The following is a 13028-nucleotide window of genomic DNA, read 5'->3' on the forward strand; positions in this document are numbered from 1 at the left end:
TATAAGAAGCTTTTAGAGGACACAATGATCCAAAAATATTTATACATTATTACATTTAGAATATTTATATTATACCAATTAATAGCGAGACAAAGAAAGAGGGCTTGGTTTAGTGGCAGAGGATAGTCGAAACCAACTTACTTAAAGAGTATATAGATATTATGAATATAATAACATTATTATACATAACATCCACAGAGACCAAATACATAAGACTAGTTTAACATTGAGGAGACAATTTGAGGAAAGCAAAAAAATAATGAGGAGTTGTAAAGCGACAAAGATAGGCCACGCAGAGCAAAGGAACAGGGAAACGTCTGGGAATCAGATTCACACACTGGACTGATTGATCGGTAAGAATTGCTGCCTGTAAAACAAATAACCATCTACTTAGTAATCCTAATAGTAACAACAAACGATAAACAAATAACGAACACAGAAAACAACTGCGAGATCAGTACAACGATTTAACGAAACGGCTTTGTGTACGAAAATAGATGAACATAGACAATGATCAAGACCGTGTTCGCAAATAGAACAAACACAATATATTATCCTAGAAATCAAGCTTCCACCCTTCGAATCGCAATAGGGATATTTACAGACAAACTAACGAACATAAATCTACGCTATATAGTATTACTGTTATGATCATCGTCGAGCAACGGTACACAGTGGCGATGCTGCTGTTGATGGCCATCTTTATACATTCAAACACGAAACACGAGGATTTAACGCTTACGTTCTGCCTACCGTCGAACACACGCACATACACACCTATATACATACATAGTCCAGGGGAAGAAAATAACAGCACAGACAACGGTACATAAAATAGCTAATACTTCAATACGGTAACAAAGGCATAAACTATTCGGAAAGTTTCTAAACTAAACGAATTTCATACTATATCACCTACATGGTTAAAGCTACTATTAAGCAATGGTTATATTGACATAATTACGTCACTCAAAGACCACGGAACGCTGTTTATAGCAGGAAGAACATATAAAGCCGAGATTAGTACAGGACGACGACGACGACGACGACGACGACGCACGGTGTCTAAGCAGAACAGCGCTCAATCACGTCTTTGCCGTACGCCTGCTATATCTGTACGTTTGTTGTATGGTAGCAGTGGTTGCCCTCGCCAATGTGTCGCGTGTTGGCTTATCTGGAGATTATTTGAGCTAAGGATTAGAGCGTACTTGCGATTTTCGCCCCGGTCGGCGCTGCATTTCTACTCACGAAAACGGCCACGCGCGCCCCCACGTGATATAATTACTAACCATGCTAATAGCTATTACGGATGCGATTATGATGATGATGATGATGATGATGATGATGATGATGATTATATGCATAAATGGCATACAACAAATCTACAGGGCGAGTTGTGTCTACAGTGCCAGCTTGATTCCCAGGGGCTTGAAGTGTTTACGGGAACCCTCTGCTGGAGGGGCTTTGTTCAGGAGCAGGCTGCAACGGGAAACTAGCTACGATCAGTGGAGACAAACGGCATATTTGGCTAGCTAGCTAACTGTTAATGGGTACTATCGTGCGGCTTAAAACCGGCCCCGAGAGAGATGTGTGTAGAGTAGATCCGAAATAAAGATTCTTTTGTCAAAATGAAACAAGTCGCTGAATCGGAACGAATCAATCTATTTAGTTGTACGGAAGCACTAGTCTCACCAGACAACAGTACATTATTAAATAATAATAGTTGTATGACAGAAAGATCTACTACATTTTCTGCCACAACCTATCGTAATTCGGGTAGCAGCTATGATGAAAGCATGCAGGACTTATCTACAAGGTCGTTGCCCAAACTCAGAACCCACACAATAGTAGAATCAGAAAGCAGAAAACAACAACACTACGGGTAAGCGCTGCTTGACACAGTACCCAAACAAAGGGAAGCTAAATAAAACATTTCAAAAATTCCGTGGACGACAAAGAATAACCGAGTCCTCTTGAAAACAGACTGAAACATAGTCGGTGGTATCCACCGACCGTTAAACCCCAATTATGACATTGGCGTTGCGCAATAGATTGGTCTAGCTATAATGATTGGCGCGGGATGGTATAATACAACCTGACGGCGGCGCATAGCAAGAAAATATGTAAAAGCAACATAAGTAACATCACATACGATATATTACTGTATTAGGTTACTACGATGAATAGAAAAAATGGGGTATGGGATGTGTGAAAGCTAGGAAGGGCTATTGATTGTCCAGCCATGCCAACTCCGTCTTCTGAGGATCTAATCCACTGTATATATAGAACTGTTACATACCATGGTGAAAATGATGATAATAATAATAATGAGGAGAAACAAACTAATGAAATATATAAATGAATGATGAAAAGATAATGGTGACAACTAATAAATAAAAGAAAGAGAACAAACCACACAATGCCTGACAGAATTCGCTCTTCATTTTCCTTTCATTGCATGTTGATATTATTGGCAGTCTAATCTAAATACGCTGTACGTAAAGTTTTTGGAAAGTTACTTAGCCGGGGCATAAAATAGCTCGCCGATCGATTAGAGCTGGTTCTTTAGTGTTACAGCGGGCTGGAATTGAATAGTTCTTGCTGTAGGTCTCGCAGTTCATTCAATGGCACCGCCAAAAGTTGTACCATTTGAATCTGTAGGTTCTTGTCCGTCCGTCATTTCCTAACCTCGGCTAGTTTTAGCTCCGATAGGATCCAAAAGGTCTGAAGCTGCCCTTAAAAAATAAACAAGGGAGCCGGCAAAGCTGTCATTTACGTTGGTCATTGGCGTGGACGACACCGTGGCGTCCACCAGATCTTTTGACACACTTTTTGCTTGTAACAGAAAAACGTACTTGTCGTGCCAAAAGGTTTAGATATCCATGCACCAAAGAAGCATCCAAGCACTAGGGTGCATATCGATAACGCATCAGCAGAGATTAGGCTGAAGTTGCAGATTCGTTAATATAATGATGATAGAATCCTAGTTTTCATTGACGCTGAAATTGACGCCCAGGTTTCGTCTTCTTTTTCTTTATACGCATTCGAACGCCTCTTCGGAAGCTCACAGAGCCTATGCTATTCTGTGAATACAAAAGTACTTTGGGAATTAGAAGCTCGCAGGATATATTCTAAGCCGTTCGTTGTAACGGGAAGGGCTGTTCCGTCGAAACTTGACGCCCCTACGCTCCTATCGACCTAAAGGCGAATCGGCAGACGTTATTGTGGTTGCTAAAACCTTATAGGTAATTAACAGGCTGTGCACTATTAAGGGCTTAGCTAAGATACCGCTAACGACTTACTGCTTCAGGTATTTGTTATTAAAGTAAATACGATTTTATAGCGTAAAGAGAGCACTTGGCGGCTTTCTTCCCTTCGGGTCACTGAGGTTAGAGGAACTATGGGTGTTAAAGGAGTGCATTTCGTCTTCAGCCGATCGCCTTTCGTCGACATGATTTAAATCCGAGTGTTTCGTAATAGGGACTCTCTATCCAAAGTAATACGCAAATAGGCTTTATGAGTGGACGTAAAACAAGACATTTATTCAGATATATTTTGTTCGACTGGGATCACAGCGGCTGTCATGTCCGTGCGGGGGTGTCATAGCCGCTCGCACGTTACAACAGTCAGTGAGTTGGACATGTCGCTGTGCTATACCTACCTAATTAAGCCACTTATGCCCTCTCGCCCTGCAAAAGACATGCTGTTCGTAACGACCTGCAGTTGACAAGGCACATAAATTTCCTCACCTTTGGTGGAAAGGATGAGCCGTAGTTGATTATGTGCGGCTTTTGTCACGTGCAAGCGATTTACTTGATGGAATGGCTATGGCAAGCGTTTTCTCAGCCAGCGCGCTGGCCTGATTAAGTGCGGAGTTCCGAAGCGGTAGACTGAAGTCTATGAGAAGTCAACTAAGGCTGCCTCGTTAGGAATCGAATTTTTTCCTTTTCTCAGCGCCAGTGCCCAAACGGCCGCTATATAAGAGCACAGACTTCGCATCTAAGTAATAGGACAATCATGAATCAACACAGTAGCACGCATACTCTAGCTCAGACCGCTAAAAACAATGGGAGTACTCAATGTCCCGTCACGTATTCCCCTTTCTTACAATACGTATTAGTCTGCCATTTGATTTCTCTATGCCATTGATGGCACTTCATTTGACAATGCCTTCCGCTTCGCAGTTATTCCTAGTTAAGGCACTTACATCAGCGATTAAGCCACGTCGCCAAGGTGGTCTTGCCGACTTGGCCATGTGACAACGCTAATCAACTCCTGTAATGTCTCCAATGGCCGTACACTGTGTGCTGTCTTTTTGAGCTTTTCGACCTCATTGGCGAAGGTCGTTGATATACTTTGATGAGAGTCAGTATTAGAGAACTAATTCCCGCCCAGTCCTTTGTACTTATTTCGTGTTCCATGACGCGACAGAGTACAATATATAGAGTGGCATTTGCAGAAACGCTCAAAGGAAACTCACTGATAATATCTGCCTTTATTAAATGGAATGAAGTAGGCGGAGCCTGTTACATATGCGATCAGAATATTCCTATCGACAGGCCGAAACCCGCGTATCCCGTTGAACTGATCGGTCGGACTGTATATTACGCGTTGATGGGAGGTTATTTCCCTTGTTCCGTTAGGTTGAGTGTTCATGATCCACCAGCCAACACTACTCACGCACGAAAAGGGTCAACGTTACGCCTCACCTTTTAGGAGTGAATTCAGGCCTGTTCCTTGTTGCAAACTGTTCGATCCACCATGCTCGAAACACTCGCGTCCTACAAATCTCCATAACGGAAGCTGGCAGGTTTTTATCCTTTTCTGAAGCCTCAAGCGTTGCAGATACGCGTTACCTTCCTTGGAGTTCTCAGACTGGTTCTGTGAAAGAGTCCGGTTTGTATACAGATGGTGTGCGCAGACCAGACAGTCTCATTCGTTTATGAAGGAAGCGAAAGTGTTTGAAACGCCATTCTTGTCGCTGCCGCCCTTAGGACTCGTATACCGGTCGCGGTGTTGAAGTGAGCACCGCAGGCTACAGCTACAACTATGGTTGCACTTTGAAAAAATAGAAGCTGAATCGAAACTTGGGTAACATCAGGGCTAGGGATCGCAAACCTTTTGCAAGGAGGACCAATGCCTGAATCCTTTATGATGCAAAGCATATAGGTGAAAGCTAAGTAATGTAACGACCCACGCGTCATGGGCATGATGCTCGTATGGAGTGAGTGAATTTTCTGCCCTATAGCCTTTCAGGCTATAGGGCAGAAAATTGGTTGTGCAATACGCGTTTGCATCTCGCAGTTGAGACGTTTTATAATATTAAAGGGGCCGATTGCTGTAACATTATTATTAACTGATAACAATAGCCCATATGGATTTATATAGTCAGCAGGGCTTTATACATGTCTGTTTGGTAGTACCATCGTAACAAATGAGCGTTTCATGAGTAAGTTTTATGTATGGTTTCCTCATATGTTAGATAAATATACCACTTGATACTTACGCACAAACATTAGTTATTTCTCATTCGCATATATATTATGCCTATCCTAAGAAGGCTCCGATAGGCCTACGAAGAACTCTTATTGGAAGCTTGGACCCCACATCCGTCAGTAGTGGGACTCTGAAAATAAAGTTACAGTTACGTAATTTCGTACATTTGCGCTAGCTTTCGGATAGTAGCAGCCAATGCGCCAAGCTCTCCGTAGCGGTTGTGATAACGACGGTAATTTTGTGCGTGTTTATTGCAGTAAAAGGTTTACATTTGCTTTTAAAATATTGTACCTATATTTACTCGAATAATAGTCACCTTGCTCTCTCATTTACTGCTACAGGCCAAATTCTCTTCTATTAGCAAATAGAATATAGATATAGAGAATAGGCAAATAGAATCTTCTATTTGCCATAGAAGATGTCTAGTTATTAGATTAACCTTCTCATTTCTATCCCAAAACGGATTTGGTCATACAAATCCACTGTAAAGAAATGGTTGGTCGATGTACTTTGCTTTCATTTTGTGTTTACCTCCGACCGGTTTATTATTATAGGCAAAATCAATCCTTATGTACGTCAGTAATCACGCTGGTTACATAGTTTACTTCGTTGTGCTTCATAGGCCGATTTCTTAGGAGAAATCTTCGTTGAACATAAATAACTACATAGAAACTTAGCTTTTTCAACAATAAATTTAGAATGTTTAAAAATATATATAAAGTTATTTACTGTATAAATATGCAGAAGATAGATGTGGCAGTGAACTAGCCATCTTTCGACGTTTGGTTTTATAAATGTTCATGAAATTTCAAGATGTTCGCTAATTAGTCTATTCTGGTTATCAGCTGTTCAGCCTATTAGACTTTTTTCATAGCCTTTGGACCATGTCCTAGGAACGGCGTCCAAAGAGTATAATGCTTTTTTATGATAGCTTTCTATTTTAACCTGTTGCACTCAGCAGCTAGCCAGCAGAAAGCCAGGTTCTTTCAGCGAAACGTAGCTATCGATATCATCATTCAACTGTGTATAGGCTATTAGCTGGATGATAGTTCGTCATTGGACTCGGCCGCACTTGGTGAAGCTTTGCTGACCGAAAAGTTACGATACACTGCTTTGTATGTGGATGAAAGTAATACCAGTGTACGCGTTATATCATACAAACGAAGTCTGCAAATCATAGATTTGCTTCCCCTGACAATGGAAGAGATTCTTGATCAAATCGGCCCATGGCATTATATGATTTTGTATCTTAACTCGGTTGGCGGGTTTCCATACCCGTGGCGAGTGATGGCGTTGCAGTTCATGGCGCCAAAGAGTTTGGACTACTGGTGCGCACGACCTAATGGTTCGATTTCGCTCGAAGACTGGAGAACACTTAATAAGGGCGTGGACTTACGCTGTTTTGTAAGAGATAACGACGGATCTGTCAATGGGAGTGTCAAAAAATGCAACGTTTGGGAGTTCGACCATAGCTACCACACACGAACCCTGATTGAAGAGGTATGAATTGGAACATAATGTCTATGCAAAAAGTTACTGAAACACAGGCAATAGTAAACTATGATTATATGCACATCGTAGATCAAAGTAAAAATGCGTAATTGGTGCCTGAACCAAACTTAGGACAAGTACCTTTTTCAATATAAGTGCGTTTAAAGGTCGTCTATTTGAGCACAGTGATATAGCTCACAAAAGTTGTAAAGTGCAAGGAACTTTAAGCAATGCGATCAGCAGGACGAGCTCCGCTGCAGTTGATTGAAAAGAAGTAAGTGACCTCTGAGCATATTCTTCTTTTGTTTCCATATTTCAGTGATTCAGCCACCATTCTATCATTGTGTGGCGGTTCGTCCCGTACATCATACATTTATTTCGTTTTTCCCCATGTTTTCAGCTCCTTGTACATTAGTTCTACCCTTTTATCAATTAATTCGTCCCTTCACTCACCGCTGTCATACTGTTAAAACCCGTCACCCTATTATATACAGCAGGCTACCTTATTGCGGCTGGCCTATTTTCAATCTTAGGACAGAATATCAAGCTTGTCCATGCTTATCTCACGCTGCTCGACAAAGCAGATGAGCAGATATGTCGAATCTCCCTGAAATTCTCGATTATGTGTAAAGTATGTTTTTTTAGCAAACTTTTTATAAAAACGGATTTTTTTTCAAGCTTCGATTTTGGATCTATTGTGTCAGTCTAGAAAGACCAGACTTTGCAACTGCACAACTGGCTGCCGTATCAGTTCTCACCAGTTTATGCCACAACTTACTAAGTTGTCGTATCATCAGCTTATAGCTTAATATCAACTGAAATTGAATAGTGTTTTTGAGTCGACATATGTGTTTTCTATTATTGTATTACAGCGGGTTTTTGTGAGCTAAGACCGCACGTAAAACATCACGGAAACAACAGAAGTTATAATCGGAATCCTAGATACCGGCTGATGTGTCGGTCCGTACGCGTACCTAAGGAAGAATCCAACTTGTAAAGGGCAACCCTTATTCGTTTAAGACAGTAATAGAATATCCAAGAGATAATAATCTTGCAAATATAAATGATAGAATAAACATATGTTCATGCAGTATCCCAATGCACTGCACACGTACTCAAAATAATTGTCCTATAAAAAGTAGACACTGTTATGTAATGCCCATATAGTAGAAAAGCATCCAATATATTCTCCAGGAACAGCTAGGAAATCGTTATATCTTCAGCTAAAACTTAGGTGTTAGCCTTGTGTCCAGTTTTTTGCTTACAAGGAAATCTTTTTTAAAAACAGGTATACAAATACTTTAGAAAGTACTGAATGCAGTATCTGTTCTCATTTGCAGTTGAAAAGATATTTCGGTTAAAATTTTAAGTAAATATATCGTAAAGATCCTGTGGGTGATTCCTAAGCGCCAAATGCCCCAACGGGATGGACAAAAGTCATTTATCCTCAAATAGAGAGAGCTTTTAGCGGCGAATTGACCATATCTTAGTAAACTGAGTATATGACATGAATTCAGTAAGCGGTAATAGGCGCAATCTAAGGAATAGCTAGGTGAAACATGGTCCCTCATAGTTGTTAGGAATGAAATGCGCATTGTCGTCATCATCAAGGGACATATACCTTCATGGGTACTCCATAGCATTCTAGCTAAAACCATTATCTAAAGAATTTTATAGATGGCCGTTGAATAATTGTTTTCGCTCTGTCTGTTCCAGTGGGACGCCGTGTGTGATCAAAAATGGCTTGTGGATTCTTCCCAATCATTGTACATGTCGGGAATGCTTAGTACGCTGATATTTTCACATATTTCGGATTGGTATGGTCGTCGCACAGCCCTTCGAATCTCACTCGTTCTGGCAATTGTTACCGGTTTTGCCGTGGCGTTCACTTCAGACTTCTGGACCTTCTCCATTCTGCGTATGGCCAATTCAGCCGTTGGTGTCGGCTTTTTCACTCTTGGTGAGTAGAAAAGGAGAGAAAATGTTGACCCTTTATCGAGCTTTCAAATGTTTAAATAGTTCCCGTGCCAATAAGCCATGTCAGATCGTCCCTTGCTCCTTGTCGAACAGCAGCGTGCTATATAGATATCTAAGTCGGTGTGCTAGCTATCCGTAATTACTATGGGAATCATGCTAAAAAAGCTAGATTGTATTTACTATTATAGTTATGCGGGCACTTGGTACTGAAAAACTAATAACTTTATGCTACTTTTTCCGTCAGCTGTGGAGTGCGTAGGTACATCAAAACGAGCAATGATGTCCCTAAGCAACGAATTTGGTTGGTTCATTGGGCTCATAGTCTTTCCATTGATAACCTTCCATGTCCGAAACTGGCGAGTGCTCCAGGTTATCAGCACTATACCTGATATTCTTCACCTCTTTTGTACTTTGTGAGTATGAAGATTCCCGTCATAAACAGTCACCACACCACATGTGCCATAAAATAGGTGCAGGTAAGTAGGTAATCAGGCAAACTTATAAAGTAACCTCATGATACTCTTTCGAAATGATTCAACTCTCATAGAAAACCTGTGTCGTATGTTCTCATTATCTACCGTTAGAGCGGCTCGTTTTTAATAGTCAAAGGGAAAACGACAGGTCAACAGTTAGTCACGGCTCGAGTAAGCTCCGTTAGCGGAATCCTCCTTGTGGGCATGTGAAAGAAGGAAAAGGGCGATCAGTACATGTTGGCCCAGACGAATGATAATTAGCTCTGAACTGAAATAAACGTTACTGTTCGCTTCGAAAATCCCCAACCCAGCTCTACAGAAATGTTCAGCGGATTGAAGACTATGCATGATACATGTTGGCCCAGCCATCTAAAGCAATTATTCTAAAGTTCTAAAGCAACCGTGCAACGGCAATATGGAAAAGATTATTTCAAATAGTTTCCATCCATCCGAAAGTTCCATTAAAACAATTCTGTAATTAGAGAAGAAGCTGTTCTCAAGCAAAGGTCGCAGCTTAAGCTTGTTTGCACTTGCCATCCTTTACCAAACACCCAGTCAATATAACGTTTAAAGGATATATATGTATATATAACCTTTAATTTATATTGATTTCTTTGGCTTCTTCTTCTTATATTGGTTTCTACTTTAGCTTTGATCAGTTCTCTAATTGTCCTACACTGTTATATGCTTTTTAAGACCAAACTAAAAGGCTACAATAAGTTGCGCGGTTTTTCTAAATTCATCTAACTTGTTTTATTGAGTAACCTATCGCGTAACGTTGTTATTCATTTTAGCGTCTAGGACTAAGCGTCTGCTAAAATCAAAATAACTCTTAAAAGACGATTTTGCTGAACGCATCAAACATAAACACTGCAATAAGCAGACGTATTTCGAGATTAAGGTACTACCGACCTTGGCGCTCTTTGACACATGGCCTTATGAAGAGTGCTGCAGTCTTCTGGAATTCTTCCAAGTGATGAAGGGTTACGTTGCCGATCGACAGTGGCATTGAGTGCGCCTAGTAAATCAGAATCGTATAGCGATTTTATCAATGTGAGTACAAATTTAGCGGATATCGTAGCAGTTCATTAGATAAGCTGCCCTCTTATTAATACCTAATCGCCAACTCGACTTTTCTTATATCCATTTGTTACGAAGCTTCGTTGATGAGTCTCCGAAGTGGCTCGTATCGATGGGTCGTTTTGATGAAGCCAAAGATCTACTGAGTAAGATTGTTCGACGCAATAACCTTCAGGACATCGATGTTCCGGCGATTATAAAGGAGGCACGCAAAAAAATCGAAAATGTATGTAACCTTCAATTGTAGTAGTTTGTTCAGCATCCATACATACATCTCTGTATTAGGGCTAAATCTAATACTCGGTTCGTGGCAAAACCACGGAGGATTTGCTAGCTCATAGGTGAAATTAAGCTTTGTTTAATACATTATTTTGCCTACATTACAGTTACATAATATTTTGCCTTTCCAGGGCATATTCTCGAAAAACGCACTTCATGTTATTCGTTGTTAGAACCTTTCATTTCAGCTACATGTTTGTTAATATTATAGGAAAAGAAAAATAAGCCAAATCGAAGGACTGCTCTCGATCTCTTCCGGGGATGTATTATTGCTCGGACTACCTTTGCCTGTACCATCAACTAGTGAGTCTAACGATTACCAGCAAAATAGAGAAATTTCACATAAATAACTGTCTACGATAAGCGCACCTTGGTCCTGCAAGTAAGGCGCCAACGATAGTACGGGGTATTTACCAGAGCGCTCAAATAACAAATATGTAGCCTTCTAACAGCTGACAAACATGTTCATTCTTTTAAGCATGACGGTCGTCCTCATTTACTACGAACTCGTGTATTTCACCGTGGAGCTCGGATCCAATCCATACCTTAACCTCGTCTTCATGGCCCTTAGCGAAGCGCCAATAAGCATAACGTCATTTTTCGTCGTCTATTATTTGCGTCGAACGCCGATGTACAGCGTCACTTACGTTGCTACCATCAGTTCCCTGATTGTTCTACTTTTTCTCCGTAACTGTAAGTTCTGAAGCGAAATTCTCTCTCTTGGCGAATAGAGTCTCATTAAACTGCAGTAAACATAGATTTCTAGCTTTATTGATTTGCTGTCGCTAGCATATAGTCGTTGAAAGAGCTGGACATATATGTTTTCTTAGGTTCTTCGATTACCTCTCTTTCCACTTATTTATTTCACATTCTACGTAGGTCTAAGGCTAATGTAATCTATAGGGTAGTTCCAGGTCTGGGACAATTGTATATTATAGGTACTCACAAGAAAAAATATTGTACTTTCACAACGAACCTACTTAGCAGCCGTCATCGTGAAGCTACCTTAAGAACTCCGAAGATGAGGCGCACTTCGTATTTCGGACGATGCCGACTTGGAGTTCGAAAATTACTTTTGCAATATATACCACTAAGCGTGTTTTTATTGATAGCATCAACAGCGCTACGTATGACGTTCGCATCGATAGCGAAATTATCCGGCCAGGTAACCTGGAGTGTCCTCTACGTTCATATGAGCGAGATTTACCCGACGCACGTCCGTTCTACCGTCAACGGCGTCGTGTATACGGCATCTTGGTTTAGTGCAGTTAGTGCACCGATGTTAAACGCCCTGGTACGTTTGCCTATGACAACGCGGATTCTTACTATTCGGTCAAAGTAAGATTTGCTAGGGATACTTGCTTGTATAGCTGATCTTTTCTAGTTTGTCTTGGAAGACTTGACGGACCAACGAGTTCTACTTTGCACTGGTAATTTTTTTCAAAAAGAAGGTTAACAAACAGTGTACGAAAATGAGTGGGGGTAGTTTGGGAAACCCTTTTTTTTTTCTTAACTAAAATTCCTACCGTGTCCTGGGAGCGCACGAATCTCCTGTGAAGTGCATTAGCGATTAACTTGTTTACGGTACGGATTTCTGCGTAGGGCGAGGCCACCTATGCGTGGTTTCCAATTGCGTTAACAATTACTTTGAGTGTCATAAGCTGGGGTATATCGTTTTTCCTTCCTGAAACTTTTGGTCGCCGTCTACCCGACACATTTCACGAATCAGAAGAATTACTTCGAAGCCGCTGGAAGAAATCGGATCAGTAAGTGCATCTGGTTTCATCGTTCTGTGAAATAGTTTTGTCCGTTCTGAAAAGTTAGGAGACGCTGAATGAAAGTGTAGTCCGCGGTCCCTTAATACCAAATAAAACAGAATTGTAAATAATAGGAAATACATACTTTGCATTGATAAGCAAATAAAAGGAAGAATCAAATCAAGACCAATTAACCTACCCTCTTCCCACTTGGCGGGCATTTTTAGCTTGCCCCGTATATTGCACGATCTTTAGGGTACAACCGACCTCTAACCAGATTCATTGATAAAGTTAATCAACTAAAGTTATTAACTAATTTCAGAGAACCCAAGGAAACGGAGCTGACGGAAAAAACAGACGAATAGAAATTACGAAACGATGAATAAATAGTCGTCCTGTAACGAACTATGTAGAAGGTTTAATTTTATACTCCCAATTATAGTGGCAATTCTTTTTATTGATAGCGGACGAATTG

General features: G+C 40.7%; 1 protein-coding gene across 1 annotated transcript; it reads left to right on the forward strand.

The window, feature by feature from the left end:
- Positions 1-6460: 6460 nt before the first annotated feature.
- Positions 6461-12961, forward strand: LOC111272889 (organic cation transporter protein). Its single transcript, XM_022854538.2, has 9 exons — positions 6461-6996; positions 8704-8947; positions 9209-9377; positions 10596-10743; positions 11008-11099; positions 11275-11489; positions 11909-12090; positions 12399-12562; positions 12876-12961. Exons 1-9 carry the CDS (start codon positions 6694-6696, stop codon positions 12916-12918), a joined length of 1560 nt encoding a protein of 519 aa, XP_022710273.1. The 5' UTR covers positions 6461-6693; the 3' UTR covers positions 12919-12961.
- The last annotated feature ends 67 nt before the right edge of the window (positions 12962-13028 follow it).

This window comes from Varroa jacobsoni, unplaced genomic scaffold (assembly GCF_002532875.2).
Source record: "Varroa jacobsoni isolate VJ856 unplaced genomic scaffold, vjacob_1.0 contig03682, whole genome shotgun sequence".
NCBI classification, from domain to species: Eukaryota; Metazoa; Arthropoda; class Arachnida; order Mesostigmata; family Varroidae; genus Varroa; species Varroa jacobsoni.